Source organism: Aythya ferina, assembly GCF_964211825.1.
Source record: "Aythya ferina genome assembly, chromosome: 13".
Taxonomy (NCBI): domain Eukaryota; kingdom Metazoa; phylum Chordata; class Aves; order Anseriformes; family Anatidae; genus Aythya; species Aythya ferina.
The window spans coordinates 18,411,019-18,432,651 of record NC_140311.1 but is presented as its reverse complement, the minus strand read 5'-3'; the positions used below and the strand labels follow the sequence as shown (position 1 = coordinate 18,432,651).

General features: G+C 39.6%; 1 protein-coding gene across 3 annotated transcripts in view; it reads right to left on the bottom strand.

The window, feature by feature from the left end:
• The window catches only part of COL4A6 (collagen type IV alpha 6 chain), a 134,000-nt gene that overhangs the window by 32,274 nt on the left and 80,093 nt on the right, over nucleotides 1–21,633 (bottom strand). For all 3 annotated transcript variants that reach the window (XM_084534334.1, XM_084534336.1, XM_084534335.1), the window contains 10 exons: nucleotides 14,266–14,400; nucleotides 13,116–13,160; nucleotides 7,545–7,661; nucleotides 5,711–5,779; nucleotides 4,257–4,292; nucleotides 3,771–3,833; nucleotides 3,163–3,198; nucleotides 3,020–3,061; nucleotides 2,066–2,158; nucleotides 971–1,024 (listed from right to left, as the gene is read on the bottom strand). In XM_084534334.1, coding sequence (XP_084390460.1) covers nucleotides 971–1,024; nucleotides 2,066–2,158; nucleotides 3,020–3,061; nucleotides 3,163–3,198; nucleotides 3,771–3,833; nucleotides 4,257–4,292; nucleotides 5,711–5,779; nucleotides 7,545–7,661; nucleotides 13,116–13,160; nucleotides 14,266–14,400 — 690 coding nt within the window. The remainder of the gene's footprint in view (nucleotides 1–970; nucleotides 1,025–2,065; nucleotides 2,159–3,019; nucleotides 3,062–3,162; nucleotides 3,199–3,770; nucleotides 3,834–4,256; nucleotides 4,293–5,710; nucleotides 5,780–7,544; nucleotides 7,662–13,115; nucleotides 13,161–14,265; nucleotides 14,401–21,633) is intronic.

The following is a 21,633-nucleotide window of genomic DNA, read 5'->3' as shown; positions in this document are numbered from 1 at the left end:
CCACTCAGCAAGAAGTATCAAATCCAGAGATGTAACACCAGGATTTAATTTCAGCAAGTTACAGTAGTTAGGCAATTTTCAGGCTTCAATCGTGAAATATCTTATGCTTGTGGTTAAGTTCACACATATGTTCAACCCCATCAGCTTCAATGGGCCTCTTGTGATGCATTAAGCTAAACATGCACATAATGGAACATGTCCAGAAAGGCTAATAACAAACTGTGCTTCACGAACTTTTTTTTTTTTTTTGCACACTATTATACTGAGAACAGCTGTAGGTTGGAAAAACTGGCAAACAATTTATGTTTTTGGTCAGAACTTCCACAAAATATTTATTCCCCAAACTTATCTAAAGAACCTGTGTTTACAGTAGGTTATAAGCTGGGAAATAGCTCTCTGGAATCCAGAGATAAATTGTTGTTGTTAATTCATACAGGGAAGATGCTACACATTCCTGAGTTTACGAGCACTAATGCTTAACAGGCCATTTAAAAACTGGATATACATATATATATAGAGAGAGAGACAGAGACAAACAGTCAGACATAAAGATATGCATATGTGCTTTACAACTTTAAAGTAACAAAATGTATGTTTAAACATAAGTAAACAAAAATAAATAGGATTTTAAAAATATATCCAGCTCTGCGGGACATCAAGGAACACTGCCATCAAGCGGCCACGTAAAGGTTATGTCTACTTGCAAATTTCCTCTTGCAAATGAAATGTGCTGAAGTGATGACTAATTTATTCAATCTCTAGCAGGACAAGACTGTCTTCTTCACATTTCCAGGACAAAAACTGATCAGATTACAGTTACACTCTTCAAAAATCCTGTGGACATTTGTATCAGATTTTCAAAGTTCTCTGGTGCCTTGAAACTCCTGCAGAGATTTTATGAGCTATGCGGAGGCTTCTGAACCACCTAACCCATATTAGGCAAAAATTAAAAACTCTCCTCTGCTCTTACCGGCAGGCCAGGCAATCCTTTTTCGCCCGGCAATCCTTGAAGGCCTGGCTCACCCTGAAACAGGGAAGAGGTAAACATAATAAACCACTGAACCCATGAAAGCAAGACTTACCCCAACCCACCCATCATACTCCTGACTCCTAAAGCGAGGCTTTGTAACTTATTTGGCAGCAAGGAGGCTTGATTTGTGTCATCGTTTGCCAAATACGGTCTCTCTCAGCAGTGTGCTGATGCATGCAGCAGATTGTCTGTGACCACTTCCCATGGCTTCACAGACCACTGCTTTGGAGTTATTGTTCTCCTTTCCTCCACTGCTAGAAGGCAAACCAGAAGCATCTCAGATTGTCATCTAGGGACTTCAAACATTCATAGTACTTCATAGAAAGCAACAAAACAGCACATAATGAGACAGAATAATGTCTTCACAATCCTGCTTACAAATTAAAGAGCAAGCCAAATAAACTGCACTTGTCTGAGCATCACCTCATGCTAATGTAACCCCACCAAGTAAGACAGTGTGCACCATGACTTATGCAGACTCCGCAAACTCAGACTCGGCTCCCAAACCAGCCTGTGTATGTCCTACATTAATTCAGCATATGTAAATTCCCTGTGTGAACAGAATCTTTATCTCAAGATCCACAGAGCTTTTATAGACACACTGATGATCTAAATATGCACCTTAGTAAATGCCTGGATAACAAAATATATGTGATTATTTCAAAGTATTGTGCATCACAGGGAAAGCAAGAGACCTGGAGCTTCTTATTTATTTTCCCAATATGATTTCTTTTTTTTTCCACTTGTGTTGACAGTTTCACATTTCACAGGTCCAACACAAAGAAAGTACAGTTCATTCATGTAGGATTAATGATGGAAACCTTTAAATAGCTTTAAGATTTTTCCTTCTGAGGGGTATGGATCCTCCAGTGCTCCACACTGCTCTGAGCTAACAACATTTTTATTCAATAGCCATCTGACAGATTAAACTAGTGCATAAAATGAGTATGATTTGGCAATATAACAGCCCTCACTGTCTGGTATTTTTTTCAGCTTTCATAGCATGGACAGGAATAGTAAATTGTATTTACAGACCTTTTCTCCTTGCTTCCCTTTGGGGAATCCCATGAATTCTAGTATTCCAGTGGATGGTGGGGGACCTGGAGGGCCAGGCAATCCTACATCTCCCTGTAAGCAAAAGAGGAAGCTATTAACATAAGAAGAGCTTGCTTAATTTCCAGTGAAAGTTGTTTCTGAAAAAAAGGCTACTCTAATTTTATCCCTCGTACATAAAAACTGTGTGCCTGAATTCTGGCACAGGAGTTCGGTCATGGAAGCCAAAAGTCAGGCTGAAAATTAAGACGAACAAAACATTAAACTTGTTTCACAGGAGCTGTGGATATGAAACAATGAAAGATTAAATAAGAAAACAAAAGGCTCAGCTTTAAAATCAACAGAAAAATAAAAATGCCCCAGAAACACTTCGAAGAGCAATATGAAAGAGAGGAAGGCAAGAAACAACTAGAAATGTAGCATGCTGAGAACTCATTTTAACAGTAGCAGAATCAAGAACTCTGAGAAGCTGCATTATGCCAACATAAATCCTCACACAGACTGAAAGATACCCATTTAGGATAGTAAGACTACAAATTACACATCAGTTGACCTAATGAATGTTATGTAATCCAAAGAGAATAAAGTCTGTAGAAAAATTCAATACAAGAGGTAAGGGTCCATATAAACTGAAGGACAGATTTGAAAGTTGTCTAAGGAAGACCTCATATCTTGATAGCCATGAAAACTCTGCACAGAAATGAGATTTTCTTTCCTCCCTTCACAAAGGCAAAGCTCTCATCCTTTTTTCCATGTAAAAACGGATCAGCAACCAGCAAGATTCTTCAGTATTTGGACTGTCACTCAGTCCAAAAGAAGAAAAAGGCAAAGAAGAAAATGCTGTAATCTAGCCACCTTCTAGAGATTAAAGCTATGATGGAACACTGGAACACAGTTGCTTCACATTCTTTCCATAACTGAAAAAGTTTCACCTACCTTTTCTCCTTTCTCTCCTTGAAAGCCTAATCCCATATTACCCTATGGCAGAAAACAAACAAACAAACAATAATGAGTGAAAAAATGAGACAAAAAAGCTAACAGTCAGGTATGAAAAGACAACAGAAAGAGTAGGTACTTACTTTGGGACCTGGTGGCCCGGGGGGACCCACTGGACCCTAAATGTGAAAAAGATTAAGATTTTATTTTTTTGACTTGGGTAGGATGCACACAATGAGAGCAATGTTGTAATCTTCTAGTCTTCACGTCTATGATAGACAGCATAGCCCCTTGGCACTCTGGTTAATTAAAAACAAATCTTAATTTAAAAGCAACAAACTTTTAGTTTGCTTTTACCTCTGCCCAAATAAAACTCTCTTCTAGTATCTTGAAAAAGTGGCTTTTCAGCACATTTCATGATGACAAAGGCTCCAAACATACAGAGGTCAGCATATTCCCTCAAGTCCTGAGCCAAGGAAGCGCTCAGAATGGTATCACGTACTATTTGTAGATGGTGCTCTAGGGCTTTGTTGAAGCTCTCATTCATGACTGCTGCTCTGGACACTGCTCCAGAGGAGAACTTGTGACTAGTTTAAACAGCTTAAGTATTCTACACCTGAAAAATGTGCTTAGCACTTCTAGATGCACAAATGCTTTTGCTCATTGTCATGAGATAAATATAGGTAAGGATGAAAAATTGCCAGCATCTTGAACTGTTCTGTCAAGAAGTGCAACAGTCAGGGTCTCTTACTTGCAAACCTGGTAATCCTATAGGGCCTGCAGAACCTGTTGGACCTGGAAAACCTTTTGGGCCCTATAAGAAGAACATAAGAGAAATACAGGATGTGTAGTAATTATCCCATCAAACCACAACCAAACACTGTCTCTGAAAATATGAAGTAATATCCCCTAATTATGTAGGTTCATTTAATTTCTATAATAACCTATTTCACATTAGTATATTTTTTGCAAGTCAAAGTTAACAGAGTTAAATGGTAGAAGGGAGTTTGATTTTAAAAGGGAAAAATAGAACAGATAATAGCAAAAATCTGACTTCCTCTAACATAACGTGGACCCATGCATACCATTAGAAAATTGTAGTTATTCATGCTACTGGTATCATGCAAATACATGCCCCATTAATTTGAAAAGTGTCCTTGAGAATCAATACAAGAAGAAATACTTGCTTACTATAATATTTTTTTAAAATAATTATTCCCCAAATTAAATAACTTACAGAAATTCCGTCCAGTCCAGGAAGACCATTTTCTCCCTAAAAATAATAAATGCATTAGTAAAAATGCCACTATATTATTGCATCAAGCTAGTAAGGGCATTAAGTTTTGTGTAAATAGAAATATTTGCTTTTAGTTAATATTAGATCAAGTGCACATGGGAAAACATTTTGACATCTGTGCTTCCATACTTAAATCAGGCAACAGACAGGTTCCAAACCTCTGGAGAAATGTCAACCATTTTATTTAAGGGTAGCGAGAGAAATTAAAGTGGCACTAAAAAGTTGTATTCATCATAAAAACACTGCAAAACACACATACAAAGTCTTTCCTTACAAAAACAGTATAAAATGTATTATTATTTCAAATTATCTGTATTTTCCACAATCAAAGGTTAATAAATAAGGATGTATTTAACTTTTACAAATGGATGGGTGTATATACATGGGTAGAATTTTTAAAAAGGTGGTAATTTTGACCAAAAAAATCAGTGTGAGGGGCTAGGCCTTACATGGCAGAAAAATAGATCTTAATATTTTCAACATTTAATGAATCATGAGGCTGCTAAATGTACCACAAGAGGCACTGAATCCTTTACAGCGTTTTCCAAGCCTAGTCCTTCCACCAAAAAACAAAACCAGTGTAAGTCGGTGAGTGTATGATTCAAGGCAACAAAGAATTAATTTTTTTACATGAGTATAGTCAAAGAACCTATCATCATTCTGAACAATACACTGAGATCATCTATCCATAGTTTGTATTCTATGCATAGGAAATAAAATTACAGACATGATACATTTTAGGGAGAGGTCCTTATTAAACAAAGAGAATAAAATCCTGACTTCATAGTGGTAAATGATGGACTACAAGTGGGATATGATATCCATGATATCCAAACTCAGAGTATAACTGGTTACTTACTACTGTCTCCCAGTAAAAAAACACTGGGAGCCAACGGGGATTTTATGGTAGAAATCTTAACATGCATCCGTGAATCTCCTGGGTTGTTTTCTCAATGGACCTGGCACATGTGAGGATGCCAGTTACAGGAAAGTTTGGCGTCTAAAAAAATATGCTCTCTCACATAAGTCAGGATAAGCTCACAAGAAATTCCTCATATCTTCAGTTTGAGGCCAGCAAGGAATAGTGATAGGTGCCCAGAGACAGCTGAAGGACCAGCAACTGCTCTGAACACTAACAGGATGAGCAATGTCCCAGCATTCCAGCATGGGATGAACAAGATGTGTTTGTGTTGCAAAGAGCAAGCAAGTCCAAGTTCTGAGAGCATTCTGTGCTGTCATTACATAATTAGAGGGCTTTTTCACAGCTCTGCCTTCAGACATACCTAGGATACCCATGTCTAACATCATGAGCAATATAAGCTGCACCATCAGCCCTGCGAACTCTAGGACATCAGTGTTTCTCGTACTGCATCTTCTGCCATGACAAATCTTACCTTCATTCCTTTAAGGCTGCCTTGAGCAAAAACAGGTTCTCCTTTAAGACCTTTTGGGCCAGGACGACCCTGATAAAAAATAAATGTCAAAAGTAAATTTCTGGAAAAAAAGAAAAAGATACTGTTTTGGTTTTGAAAGAAATTATATTCAGTATTCTGAGCAGGGCAAACTCCTGGCTCCAGTGAACTGCAAAAGTAACACTGCAGTTGTGTCAAAGAAGCTGTGGTATTAGGAGAACTTAAGACTTCCTGGGGCTTTAGAAAAACAATGTTCTGCAAACATTTTCTCTGCTATTTTCCTGTTTATATTAGATTTTCCCTTTATTTTAGGCCTTTGACAACTTTTAATATCCTATTTGAATTTGTTTGACATACTGTAACCCTCCTGTTCATATACATGTCTCTTGTGTAGCACTGTAAATCACCATATTTATTTAGAAAAAATAAGAAAAAAACTGATAGATCTCATGAATCTCTGCAGAAGTGACTGTTATAATTCTAGATTTACCCAATTTATTTTAATCTTGATCATCACATTCAATTTATCTGAGATGATTTCATTTAATTGCCATTTTAATTTGAAAGGGTGAGCTGATCCAAGCAGCTTTCTTTGCCAAAAATATAATCCTACAAGCATTACAAAAGAGAATTTTGAGCAGTAGGTATGAGTAAATCAGTTGCTTTAGAAAACCATGCTTTAACTTGTTCTTGTTGCTTTGTGCATTTTCAACATTATATGCACTCTACATCTGGACGACATGTAAAGATTTTTTTTAGCATAGCTTAGAAAAACTGAAATAAATGGCAATACTTATATCTGGCAGATGTATTTTCTTCTTCTTCTTCCTGTTTAAATGCAAAGGAGCTCCACTGCTGGTAAGATTAGTCACGTAACTTGGGCTTCTAAGATTAGGCTTTGAATGTGAACAAACATTCAAATATTTGTCAAATACTTGAATATCACACCAAATAGTTTCTGGTTACATTTCGAAACTAACCCCATATGTTTGTATGTATATATAAAGAATATAATTCCCCAAAAATATGTAAGAGTGGAGTTCTTAGAACAAATCCTACACACTTAAACAGGGTGTAGAATGTGAACCAGCTACCTCCACTGGTTCACATATTTATTGTGAAGAAATACCTATGGTATATACCTATGGTACATATAATACCATAGGCATTGTGGAGAAATACCACATAGGTGTTTCTTCAAAGACAATTCACCCACTAAGGCGAATGGGAAGATGTTGCCCTTACAAGCGTCATTCTGTGTAAGATGGGAGTCCAGATAAATAGCTTGTCCAGTGCAGACTAGGTCAAACTCAAAATTGGTAGGGAAGTATTTTCAAAAGTAAAACAAATACCTTAGGAAAGTAAATCCTACTGACACTCAATGATACCAAAGCTTTTAGCTATCTTAACACCTGAAGGAAGGCATCCGATATTTGATGCATAGACCTGAACATGTGATAACTTCCTTTTCTGAATCAGCATCCACTAACTTAAAACTTGCCAAGTGCAAGATATTTGCCATTTTATGGTTCTTAGAAGCTTTATCATGGTCTCTTCTGAGTCAAATTGAATGTTGCCAGTTGCAACTGTATAACTTGTTGTGTGAACACATTGTCACAGGATCTTTATTTTATCTTCAGAAGTTAACATTTAGACAGTCAGAGTGGAATTCCAATAAGAAAATGAAACTGAGCTCCAACAATGCTAATGAAATGAGGGTTCTTCCTAAGAAATTGGAAGTCACTTTTCCACCAGTGGCAAGAAAAGCAAATCTTAGCTTAGTAACTACAAATGCTCTAGTTGCCTTGAGACGTACCGGCAGCCCAGGAATGCCAGGAAATCCATCTGTTCCAGGAACACCAGGACTCCCAATGGTACCATTGCAGCCATCAAGGCCAGGCAGACCTCTGGGTCCAGACTGGCCAGGGTGACCCTGTGTAAAAGGGAAAAAGAGAAAATGACTGACAGGAGGCATTTTATTAGTAATACTGTCCCCCAGAAAACTGATAACTTCCAAATGGCAACATAAAACAAAGGAACCAGACAACTCCCACTCAAGTTCAGTGTATGGTAGACTGCAGTTGAACTAGCTTATTCAGCCAGCATTGTTTATCCTCCCCAAAGCTTAAATCCTAAAACACTGGCTGGTTTCATTTAATTGTCTTTTCCTCCAAGGGATAATTTTCTGAAGTACATAATTTGTGCATGAGTAGGTCCTGAAAGCGCAATACTGGTCCCCTAGCAGTCTGAACTACATGGTGTGACACAGCTCAGCACAGCACACAAGGGTGCACCTGACACCAGGAGTGGGAGTTGCTCATGTAAAAACAAAGGGAAAAGGCAGGTTCAGCAATACTGAGCATTTATAATTCTAATCTGCTTAAAGTTTCAGTGACTTCTCTTCCTCTGCACTGTGGATTCTTTCTTTTAATAGTTCAACAGATGTTCCAGCTCCAGCATCACACCATTCAAGCACAACAGCTTTTCTCGTTATATTACACTTAAAACCTTAGGCAAAACAACCAGGACAAAAACCTAATAAAACTAGCAGTCTTTAAAAGAAAGTATATGTGATAGTCAATTAATAAGAATTGTACCTAATTCTGATTTCACACAGTTTTGCCCTAATATGGCTCTATTAATTTGACTCAACACTATACTGCTGCAAAGGAGATAAAAATTAGAGCCTTTAATTATTTTTTCTTCAGAATCCTGTGGGTTTGCATAGGCATAACAAAGAAAGGCAAAACTGTCAGTCTTACTGCTCAGGTATCGACTATCTCTTTATTCTATCCATCTTTTCACAGAAATGAGCTCTGTGGCACTCAAAGACAATGTTTTGTGGCAAGAGGAAAAATGAAACTTAGGGAGAGAGTACCGGTAACCAACAGTTCTCTCCCTCCCCTTTGTACACCCTGATCTTGAATCATCCCCAAACTACTTGTGTTTGATCCCAAAGGTTCATCCCTAAGACACAGCATTAAACAAGTTATGACTCATACTAGGAAAGTAAAAAAATAAACACAGATAAAATGGGGATAAAACAGAACATTAATAATCCTTCGTGCCAGATACTTAAAGCAAATCAGATTTGTGTTACTAAAGGTCTTCCAGTCCAAGCCAACAGCATTACCTCTCACCAAACTCAGTGAGAACTGTGGAGTAACGTAAAGCCTTTTGTCTAAGGATCTTAAAATGCCTTGCAAAAATGTAAGAATGCTGTAATCTTCATTTTATGGATGAGAAGCTGGGAGCACACAGTAGCCAAGTGCCATTCCCAAGGACGCAGAGCCACTTAGGCTGTATTTATGTAAATGCTCAAACTGCTCACCAGTCTCAGGTGCTGCTAGAAGGGCCAATGCCCACTCCTGGCTGCTCACACCTACCCTTTCCTTGTGCCAGCATAAGCGCAGGCACAGAAGGTAAGTCAGAGAAAGAAAACAACACAGAAGAAAAATAACTGTTCCGTTTCTTAAGTGTTAATTTTCATCCAGATGAGTTCCTTGGTCCAGTGCATCTGGCAACTGCATGGTGATTTGTGCCAACAAAATGGAGAGAAGAGGAGAGCGCCCAGATCTGCACTCTGTCAGTCCACAAGGTATGGGCTGAACCACTGCAATGTGCATCTCCGCTGCAGGATCAAGGCAGTTCACCCAGACAAGTACAAATGTGAGATTAAACACAGCCTCAGGACATGGAATGAAGTCATCCCAAAATGTGAGCACCGGGCATCACTGGGTATATAGTTCCAAGAGCCCTGAAGATTAGTCTGTTCTTGAAAGCACCCACTTGTGGTGTGCAAGCAGAGGGCTTCCAAGGCTCCAGTCCAGCAACAGGAGAAGGCTGAAGCACCAATTTTGGTTCCCAAAACTGGATAAATCAATGGCAACCCACCCCCCCCTCCATCCATACTGCACGTCATAGCCAAGAGCAGCAAGCCTCTGATGGGACAGGCTGTGACTGCAGAGGAAGGCCAGTGGTTAATTTCAATGAGATCTTTCTCATTGTTTACAGCATGGACAACACAGAAGCTGTGTGAGAAGAGCACATGTATCTGCTTACAACATAAGGTGGCCAGCTGCCGGGTTTAGCAAAGCTGAGCCCCCAACATCTGCCCCTCAGACAGATGAGGAACCAAGCTGCTGAGCCTCCAGGGTGGGCCAGGAGCCAGCTGTGGCAGGCAGCTGACTGGTAGGCCTCACGTCTTGGGAACAATCTCTTAAATCTTGGCACAACACAGTCTCTCAGGGCCCAAAGGGTTTTGGTATCCCCTTAGTATGTGAGGAGGGCTCACAAAGGGGATATAAACTGTACTGACAGTGATTGCTTATGTGTATTAAATACATCTGTGGCCCTGCCACTTAATCCCATAGCATCTGTGTCTCTGGTCCTGAGCCAAAGCATCTCACCTCCCCCCCACCCAGAGTCTCTATTGCTTTAGAAAAATAACATACAATTTCCTACCTTCTGGCAAAAGTGCAATCAGAATTCATGATGGTTTGTTTTAAGAGTCTTACCTGAGCACTCATGACCAGCTTCATTGAGAATCGTAGGAATCTGGCTTAAATTAAGCTTTTCGATGGGAATTTAAAACTCTGATTAAAAGAGCTGTTTTGATCTCAAAACCAGTGGTTAATAGTTTCACTCTATTAGTTCTAACAGTTTCACTCTATTCACTTGTTCTCACTTCCTCTGATTCCTGTGTCAGGTGCGTTAATTCAGCTCAAGCACTTCAACTGATTACGGCAGACTTTCACAGTTGTACTTACTACATGGCAGGGTGACTAGTTTACAAACCTGAGCTAAAAACAGGATGGAGAGATCACTTGTGCTCTCTGTTCTCACAAAAGGAGACATTCCCTGGGAGCCAGATAAGGAAACTTGAATTGTTCATCTAGGCTCTTGCTTTATCTGACTCCTTCACATACACTACTGCTGTGATCCCAAGCAGCCTCTTTTCTAAATCAAACAGGCTTAGCACAAAGGACATCCCAACAGGAGAGCTCAACAAATATTTAAAAACAGGGAAACAAATGCAATCAAGGGTGAACACAAAACTAATTGAATAAGCGGGTTCATAGATTGCTACGGCAAAGTGGCCTCTTACAGCCATTGCCAAGTGCTTGCACTTCCTCTAGGAGGGACACAAAATAAAGAGCTTTGCCTTTTCACGTAGCTCTAACTTTCATTGTGCAGACAAGAGCTCTTTCCTCATAGAAATATTTCCTTCTAGAAACCTTAGGGTAGCTCGTGAAAAGCTATGTGCATCTCCCAGGTTCAGTTTCAGCCCTTGCTAGAGGTTGTCCTTGAATCCTGTCCTATGGGAAAAAATAAACTTCCCAAGCAGGGCCAAGGATTTGAGGGTTTCCTCTGCAGTGTGACACAGAAGGGCTAGCGATAAACACATGCTGCTGCTATATTTACTAAGTTAAAGGGATTAGTCAGTCCAGCTGCAAAAACAGGATTTACTTGCCACCAGCATTCCCCAAAGGGAACTCTGTGCAACACCACTTCCCCTAAGGTCAGCAGCGGGATTCCCCTCTGAATCACAGCCTTGCAGCCTTTTGGCCTTGACTAAAACATACCTGCCCACGCGAACATACCTGCATACTCCAAAGACACTTTCTTAATGTTGGGATGTTAATTCTTGTGCAAAGATAGTGACTTCTTTTTAATTCTCTCTTAAATGTATCAGCACACCTATGCTCTCTGTCCCTTTGCATTTCGCACACCTATATAAGGTGCATATGTTCATATACATTTCACAACAAACCTAAGCTACTCCCTATCCTGAAGTGCAATGATATAGATGTATGTAAATATTTTGTCAAGCAGTGGTATTTGCTACTTCTGCTCTGAATGGAAATATTTGTCTCAATGGCTCGAAGGTAAACAATATGAATTAGTTTCCCTTCACCCTTTTTCTGTCCTGCAGTTGTGACACAGAAGAGCCATAGGGAGAGCATTTTGCCATTCACGAGCAGCAAAATCTACCTCTTTCCCATTCACCCACCTGCAGAAGATTGCATATCAGACAAAGTAGATTGGGATATGCTGGTGGCTTTGAATCCTCTCATCTACCTCCCTTTCTCTCTTGGAAAGCCTGCTGCTGCCAACTACCTGGCAATGGCTGTTGCCCTATTTCTCTCCTCCCCTCATTGTTGGGAATCCCCTTTCTCCAGAGCCTCATCTGAAAAAATACCCAGAGAACAGCATGTTCCCACAGTGTGTTCAATTAAATTAAGTATTATGGGAACAGCTTGTTCTCTTCAGAGCTAGAAAGTTAGTTGGCTGGTGGGAAAAGAAAAAATAGCAGCAAGGGAGTGGAGCAGGAGAGAAAACAGGCAAGGATGAGCAGAGGGGGAGAGAAGGACAGAGGCCAGGAAGGAACTGGAATCGTGCAAGCTCATTTACAGAGCCAACTCTGCATTTTCAGCCAATCTATCAAAACAATTCAGTTTTTGATAGGAAGTCGGGAAACACAGCTCCACTCTGTTGAAGCTCTTGGCCAGCTGAGGAAGTAAGAAAGATGGGAATGAAAAACGTGAGTGTAGTCAGAAGGCACAAGTATATGGAAGATGGAAAAATGTCATCAAAAAGGGAAAAATAATTCAATACCAGAAGGAGAAAAATTAACTAAATGGTGCTGAGAAAGCAATTAAGTTTGGGGCAACTTCTAAAGCTGGCCCGGCTAAAACTCCCCTGAGCCAAAGTGTCTCTAAAACACATCTTTGCAAGAATCACCGGGGAAAAACAAAGCAAAAGACAGCTGGTCAAGATACCTTAGGCACCCAATTTTGGTATGAAGTAGGAAGAAATTGTCATTATAATGTTCAAGTTCAAAACAAACAAAACATTCCTGATGGTCAGGGAAAAGAGTTACCTACTCCTATCGCATGCCAAATAGAGTAAATTACCTCTTTTCTGTCTTAGGTTTCTGAGAGAGAACTAGCACCTAGCTGGGAAGCAAGGAATCTCTGGAGGGCCTCAGCTCTAATCATTGTTTTGGTTCACATCATAGGAAGGAAGATCAAGAGATACATGATAACACTTATCATATACAAGAAGACTATTAGAGAGAAAAATGGAATAATCTGCCCCCTGTGACCATGATGAGTAAGATAAGAACTAACAGGTTTAAACTATGGTAAGAAAGATTGAAGTTAGACTGTAGGATTACTTTTTTTTTTTTTCTTTCTTTTTTTTTTTTTTTTTCTCAACAGAGAAGCTAGAGCCTCCATCATTAACATGTTTGAAGAATTGGTATTTCCTTCCAGAGAGAAGCAAGACCTTTGCAAGATACATTGTGCACGTGCTAAGACACTATTATTGTGCTTTTGGTTGTGACTAACATTCTGGTGACTTATATTTCCATATGAAAACTCACTGGGATCCCGTTGATTCCTTGAAATCCTGGAACTCCCATTGAGCCCTGAAGAAAAAGAAAAGAATACGTTATTTTTCTCTTTTTTGGTTTCTGGTTACTGGACTATATATTCCAGTATATCTCAGTTATTGACAAAATACTTTTCACTCCAACATTTTCAATCATGGACTTCAGCCATCAACACCAAGAGGAACAAACTATCTCATATAGATTCTCTCTGACCGTATGGGTCACTGAAGACACTAACTGAGCATCTGAGCTTGACTGGATGCCAAATGAGTGTTTCAGGAATGTCTTAATCAGGCAATTTAAAGGAAAAATATAATCTCCTACTGCACATCTGGGGAAAATAAGATGCCAGGAAAATAAACAATGCAGTATAAATTTAACTCCCAGTGTAACGCTTGATCTTCCAAGAGTTTCAACAGGTCTTACCATTGTAGTTTTTATTTTTTTTGTGTGTGTCTATATTTTAATACCACCACCTAGAGATATACAGACCATTGTATTACTTTTAGACCACCCCATCTAAGTTGTAAGTGAATTCCACTTCGTTGGTTCTACTGCTCTGCCCTAAATCCTAGCAGAACAAGTTATGTGAGCACAATATCCAGCCTAAACTATTCTATCATTTGCTATTGTGTCCATTCCTGGGCACTGCATTCATTGACACCTACCCCTTATGCTGGGTTATTCTATTTAATATGACATAGTTTATCGTATTATTTCTGTTACAAATAGCTTTTCACCTGCAAAACTGAGTTACAGGTTCTGTTCAGTAGCCATTTCCTTTGCTTTTCTAGACACCAGCTCAGGATCATCTATATGGGAATCAGCTCCAGGTCTCTCTGAATGTAGTGTGATAACATTTATCCTGGGCAGGTGAAGTGAACAGAACAACAGAACTCCCAACAGAATATTTATTTAGCTACGGTTTGCCTCCCAGGATGGCTACAACATTCAGCAGCTTTGGAAGCTGTGTTCTCACTTTAAAATATAAGCAGGACATTCTCTAAATATAATAATGAAATACTCCTGCATTCTTACCCCTGCACAAATAGTCCAAAACTATCTTTATACATACAAAAACATATTCAAGGCCATAAATCTATTGAAAGGGAAAAAAATGAAAATTCACTGTTGAAAATACCTTGATGCCTTTGTGTCCAGGTGGTCCGGGGGGGCCCACTGCTCCTCTCTCACCTTTTGCTCCCGGCAAACCTTCTGGACCAGTAAATCCAGGAGCACCTATTGGTCCTTGAATCCCAATCGGTCCTGGTCGACCCTAACATAAAACAAAAAGTAAGTCAATGCACCACGTTCACTAGCACTTTTTTTGATTACTTCAGTTACTTTATCCAGCTCAATCTATAACATAATTTGATACCTCTCAGGGTAGCTAGGACCTCCTGAAGTTTTCGCTGTACTTTTTAAGACAAATGTTGTTTATAGAGGGATTTCAGGTAAGTCATGAGAAATCACCTTTTTTTTTTTTTTTTTTTTTTTTCCTCATGGAAGATTTATTAATACCTATATTGTTGTAGGAACATGGGAAAACAACGGTATTTTGAGATGAAGCTGACTACTACTTACTGAGTTTGCAACCTTTATTTCCAAGCTGCAAGACAAAAAGATTTTTTGCTTAAGCTTTAGTTCAACAGAGTATAACAGAAAGTCAAAACAAGATGCAAGAACTGCATCACATGCAATTAGAAAGCACACTTTAGTTAACTTGAGACTAGTACCATAGTTGGCCCAATACTGGGATTAATTCCACTGTGAATTACTTCATATTCCGCTCTGAGTACCTTACTAGAGTCAGTGGGGATTTGGATTTCTTAGGCTCAAAAAGAAGAGTGCATTGACTAAGCATTGCCTGAAGATGGCAACCTTTTCTAAAACTGTACACTCACATATGACTGATGAACTTTTACTGTTCTATTACTACCTAGATGTACAGAGTCACTTGGTACTTCTTTATTTAAAAAGCCAACACTACAGAAATTTCACTGTAGGTGCTCCAGCATCTTCTTAGCCACTTGGCAACTGAATCCTCACCACAGTTTTGTGTTAACATTTTTCAATTCAATTCAATTTCAATTAAATTCAAGAGTACCTGAAATAGATCAATAGCGTCTAAGATCCCAAAGTATGAGTAGAAATTGGCAGTTTAGATCCACGCTCTCCAGTGGCAAGACACTCAGTGGATTACATGATGTTATTCATGCAAAGAATGAAGCCTTAATTAAAAGATATAGAATGGAGGAAGAAGTTTTAAATGAAAATAAATCCTCCTTCCTTCACTCCTTTTCTAGTGTTCACATCCATGGTAGTGTATTTCTCTTCTATTTCCCTAAGTCCTTAAAACAGCAGAAGGAATGCAGCTCCCTGCTGCAAGGGGTTTAGTCATCGCAGCTGGAGACATACAAAGTCCTGACTCTGCCTTGGCAGGTAGAAGACTTTGCAGTTAACTTAAAAATGCATTTTTATATGTTAATAATCAAGCAAACTGAAACAGAGAGAAATTCATTTTAAAATCCTTCTTCCTGGATCATTTCTTGTACCTGTTTATGTTGAAACATTTCATCACTTGTTCCATATTCCTACACTACTGGAGCAGGTTTCTTTTAAACTTCAGCAGTTCCCCCATTCAGCCCTGCTGTTGCCATTGTTTCACCCTGGCCTTCCGACAGAGGCGAAGTGCACCTCTTTTACATTTCCTACCTTTCCTACCTAGACACTACGCACACTGTGCACTTCCAGGGGAGCAGGCTCCCATCTCAAAAGGCTTTTCTGTCGATTATTTTTAACATTTTTTTTCACTCTGGGATAACTAGCAGTGAAATCCTTTATATTGGGAAGCACACAATCATAACATTAATACCCAAATCTTCAGAGGCCCTTGGCAACCACACCAAACAAGGAACGTGTTGTGAAAATCACATGCTTTGCTCTCGCTTACAGTCTCAGCCTTAACTTTGTAAGTTCCCATGGTCACAAGCTATTTAGACTCTTGCAGGCAGTGTTTCACTTTCAAGACATGGGGTGAGGACTGTTCACCTCCAGGCAAGCCAGTAAGGGAGAGAGAGAGACACTAAAATGGGCACATTAATGTTCTAGACAGACACCACCCTCAAAAGCTCCAGCATCCAAGCATCCACCAAGATTTCTAAGGAAAACACACTCAATTCCCCACTTGTTTGAACTGTTAACACTTCTATATTCAATTAGTTTGTCCACTGAATGATACTGCTTCACAAGGACTGGAACTGATAGCAATTAACATTTTAGGAGGCTTTTCTTTTGCATGGCTGCAGATTACTTTGCTATATGTACATAGATGAGAGAGCAAGGACCGGTGACTAGAGGTCTTGCCTGTGTTCAGATCTGGAGGGGACAGAAAAATTAAACATGTTTTCTACAATGTCAGTGTCCACAGGTGAAAACCTTCCTTTTGTCTTATTGAATAAATATTTTAACAGAACCTGAGGATTTTGTCCAGTGCCTTAGTCGCAAACTATGAAGACACAGCAAAGTGCTTCTAATCTCTCTGATAATGGGATTATGCCATGATAATCAGGCTCTCAAGAATTTCTACTGGTTCTTTTGAAGTCTTTGTGGATGGAAATCATATTTTCTATGCTGAAACAAAGGACTTTCCTTCACTGCTAAAAAAGCTGCATTTTTCATCACTCAGTAGCACTCCCATGAACTGCCCCGAGATAAAAGCATTTTCAAGAGCAGGCGCTGTGGTGCACAGGCACAAATCCAGGATTAAAGCACGGCAAAGACTCAGGTTTTACCACAAGGTAAACTCTAGGGTTCAATGCCAGGTAGAGCTACTGTTTGACCCCGCTGAGTTTACCTTGTGGTAAAGCCTAAAGCCTAGTCTGTACTGTACTTTGGCATCAGGTTCGGCTCTTATACTTCTTACTTATCCCAAGGATAAAGAGAACAAACATCTCTTAGCAGCGAGGACAAGATTAAACATAAAACGTGAATTATACCAAACGGAAACTTCAGCGATTTAACAGAGCCCTCTATTTTTAATCTGTTTGTTATTTATATATATATAGCCTAGTAGGCTGTAGAAGAACCATTAGGAACTGAAGAAAATGGTATCAGTTTGGTTTCTTGGCTGCGTGACAACTCAAAAAAAAAAAAAAAAAAAGAAAAGTATAGAATTTCAGTAACATCAAGCAAGGACAAAGTCTATGAAATTATTGCAACTTGCAGATGTTTTCATGGATGCCCACTAGAATTCCATATATTTGAAACCCATGAGCTGTATCCTCAAACCTGCTTGTGTATCAAGCTTTTACTGCCCAAGCAGCACAAAGTGAGGATGCCTGACTCTCTGTAATGAATATCTCATTGGTACACAACAAGAACAATGGCATTGTATACCTGTCACCTCTCCATAGATTAATTTCAGAATTTCGTGCCACAGGTTGTGTTATATGCATCCCTGCAATGTGCTTAGCCATTGCAACCATTAAAAATACAGAGATGCTTCCCAAGAAACCCAAGTTTCCATTCTTGATGTAACCAACAGGAAAAAAATGACAGAAGTAGGAACCACGCACAGCTTCTGAATCTATACCCACTACAGAAGGCAGTAAAATCAAATGGCCCCAGAACATGCTTTGATCAGGTCTTTCAAGATGGAAAAAGTTCTGTAACACGCGCCTTCTTCCCTTTACCCCTGTAATCCATCTGCAGCCCTGGGTGTCATGAGGAAAAGCCAGTAATGATGGGGCCTCTCTAAGGAATTCACTGCTACACAATCAAATACATCGGTTTCTCTATTGTCCCTACCCCTTTTGCCAACTCTAATACCCCACATAAATTTTTGCCCACTGCAGCAGAGCTGCTACACATAGCACTGCGAATTCCAAACATTCCTTTTTTTTTTTTTCTTTTTTTTTCTTTTTCCCATTGCCTCTGCTAGCTTGGAAAATAAAGCGCAAATAGATTTGATTTTTTCACATGGTAGCGGTATGGAACCACTGGACATGCCCCTAATTTCAGGGACAAAAGCAAATACAAGTGCCTTCTTACCTGGGGGGCAGTTCGATTCTCCTTGCTCACTACCAGGTATTAACTCAGTGGTTCATCAGCAAAAACGGATGCTAAAACTCACGACATGAGAAAAGTTTGAGAATATTGCTAACCTAGCAGAATGCTGCTGGTCAAGTAGGGCAGAACCAATTTCTCCTTTGCTAAGTTTTTAGACCTCCCTATTTCAAAGAGCAAAGCATTACTAGTATTCAAACAAACTAAAGATCCAGTGCATGTAAAGAGCCATTGGATTTAAAGACGTTCATGTTTTCTCAAACTAGAGCATAAATCTCTCAAACAGATTAAGGGTTGTTTTCTCTAGCATGGCTTTTGATCTCTGTTCTGTACAGTATTAAGTTGTACAGAATCCCAGGCTCCTTCCCTTCAAGAAGAATTCAGTAGCCACATTTTTTAGAAGTGTTTAATTCACTCTCTTTTTCTTCATCCATCATTTCCCCCATAAACACTGCTTTATCAACACAAAAAAAAAGACATTAGAGACAATGATTTACTTCACAAGTACATGGTTTGTAGTCTGAAGCATCTTATACTCAGTTGATTACAGTGAGGCAAACCAAAGAGTCACCCATTACCTCTTTGTTGCCCTAGAAATGTATGTTCTCATATCCTGTATACGCTAAGCAGAATCTAGCCTGAAACTTCCAGGGCAGATCTACGTACCCTGATGCCCCCGTTGTGCAGGGTGACCCGGCAAGGGACTGATCCTTTCGCACAGGTCAGTGGCAGGACAAGGCATTTCTTCCTTACTCACTCAACTCACAGCCACTCTCTGCGATCAGGGCTGCCACATTACAGACACCAACACATGACAGACACACCGAACTCTGAAGTGCCTACAGCCCTTAGCGCTGCCAGGCAGCAGTGCCCATCAGCGTGTAGGAGCCCATCAGTTGCACGACGCTTTGGTTAGCCACTTCTGCTTTCTGCACCTCCGTTTCCTCTCCTCTTCTACAAGTTTCCTGCAGTGGTGATTATCTCCCGCCTGATATACACTGCTCAGCACAAGAGAGCCCTGGCCTCACAGTTCTACCTTGATAATAATAATTACTGATGAAAAACCCTTTGCTATTTTCCTAAATTACAGGTCAGGTATCCCATGCTCTGCTCACATTCCAGCACAAGTAATTATTTTCTGTGCTGAAAAATGCTTTGTACTTTTAAAGGAAAATATTCTGCCATTCTTCTCCTCAAGACTTAGGGAACCTCTTGTTCAAAATGGCCTCTTTATTTCTATCAGACAACCTGCTGTTCCTCTGCACAGCTCCTTTTAAGTCTTTTTTTTCTTTCAAGCTTACCGCTTATTTTCAAGGTAGGGTGTCAAGGTGATCATTTCTTGATTTCATTTTTAAGAGACCTTATTCCTGTACCGTGTGGCACTCTAATTTCACTGTTCATTTCAGAAACGTTCAGCTGATGTGCAGCCACATTTGGCACGCTCACACTGCAGCCTGTCAAGGCTGCTCAGGTCATCCCAGGAGCAATCTCCTAACGAAGTAATGAGCAACCGAAGGCTGCTTCTCATGAGAATTTCCAATTCTAGTTCATGGGATAAGCTCCGTTTTCAAAAATATGTCTATTTCCACTCAGCCTGACTAGCCATCTATGTGGTAAAAAATATGTATACATATGGTTTTAAACACTATTTTTAATATGCTAAAAAAAAAGATTCCCATAAACGATTTCCTTCATGAATCCTGTACTTCAGTAACAAATAAGGCTGCAGTTGAACGTTTACCACAGAAATATAGAATTGCTTACTAGTCCTAGACATTTAAAAATCCGTATTTTTAAACCAGATATTTAAATCTCTGAAAAGTTTTTTTTTTTTTTTTTCTTCTGTAGAATACTCAGCTTCCAGTTGAAAATTTTTATGGAACATCCTGATCCAATCAATTCCACATATTTGCTATTTCTGTTTGTAACACACACAGAGACCACATACTGTCCTCTTCTTCCCCACCACTGACAATGCCACGAGTGACTCAGTGTTACATCTAAGCAATTGTTCCATTTTATACTTTGCAACCTTTAAAGAAATTACTTTAATAGATCAAAAATTACTTAAAAAAAATAATGAAAAGTCAAACAAGTTGATGTTTTAACTCAGATTGCTTTTCTGCATTGATGTACCAAAATCTCCAAGGTGGAAAAGAAAGGACGAGCATGTGGGAAGGCTCTGGGCCCCAGAGAACGCAGACAACTGGAAAGCAAGTGCAGGTTACTCTTCTTTAAAATAAAGAGCAAGTAGTGGGGTTTATGAAGTGTACTGGTGTCATACTGTATTTCAACTAAGCAAATAATGGTTGTATGAAAATTATAAGTTGAGGCTTATTTTAAGGGGCTGTACTATATTAGTTGAAAGGCATTTATTTACTGGCCCCTCTAGCAAAGGCATAAATCTGAGCGGTGACCGTATTTCAGAAGAAACAATGTGTAACAGTTATTGTGGTGTGCAGACACCAGGTGCTGGTGCATTACGTCCCAGAGTATCACATCAGAGGTGATCACCCCGAACCCTCTAACTTACTGCATGTTTAAATGGCCACTAGACCCCAGACAGCCTTGCTCAGGTGAAATGCCCATCTTTTCACTACTTGCCATGGCAAAAGGGTTTTTTGGCTAGCTTGACTGATCCCTTTAGTGCCTTTTCTGTTTTAAGCTCCAAGGGCAAGGCAGGGTTCATACACAAATGGAGAGCAACTCATGTAGGCAGCAGATGAGAAGTGACAACTGGCACTACTCCTCCGAAATCATGCATGCAGAAGCCTGACAGAGGCAACTGAGGAAATGAGGCATGAAACAGAAGGTGAGCAGCACTGGGCAAGAACTGCCCTCCACACCTCTTGCAGCTCTGGCATGATGCTATTAATGTTCATTATGAGCATGATGCTCATGAATGTTTCAAAAAGCAGGGCTTAGAGTGAGAGGATGTATTACACAATTATGAAATCTTAGCAAAAAGTTGCAGCAAGTGGGGCCTGACTTCAATTTACTTAACAACGAAGCATTTTTTCTTTAACAAAAGAGCACTGTAAAGCCAAAGGTTTGAAGGGTTTATGAGATTTTATGGTCTTTTGCAACCTCAGTTCATCTTCTCTCCCTCAAGTCTTCGGTGCCTAATCTCTAAAATATGTTTTAGAAAGCTTTTACAGTTCCCCGACCTGTTTGCTTCAGACAGCAGCTGTCATAACATTTTCTTGCCCTTAACTAGGGGAAGGGCACTTGTGAATACTGAGTACACCTCTTGACAGAAGCACAAGCCATGAGCTGGATTTTAATATAAAAGTATTATTTTGGAAGGAAACAGGGGGTTGCTGTAGGACTTGTTTCCATCTTCCTGGTGGCAGCACAGGCCAGTAAAGCACCAGGTACCTACAAAGGATCAAAAGGATCTAGCAGAGGATCAGCTAACTCAGCTAACTATCTGTAATTAGTT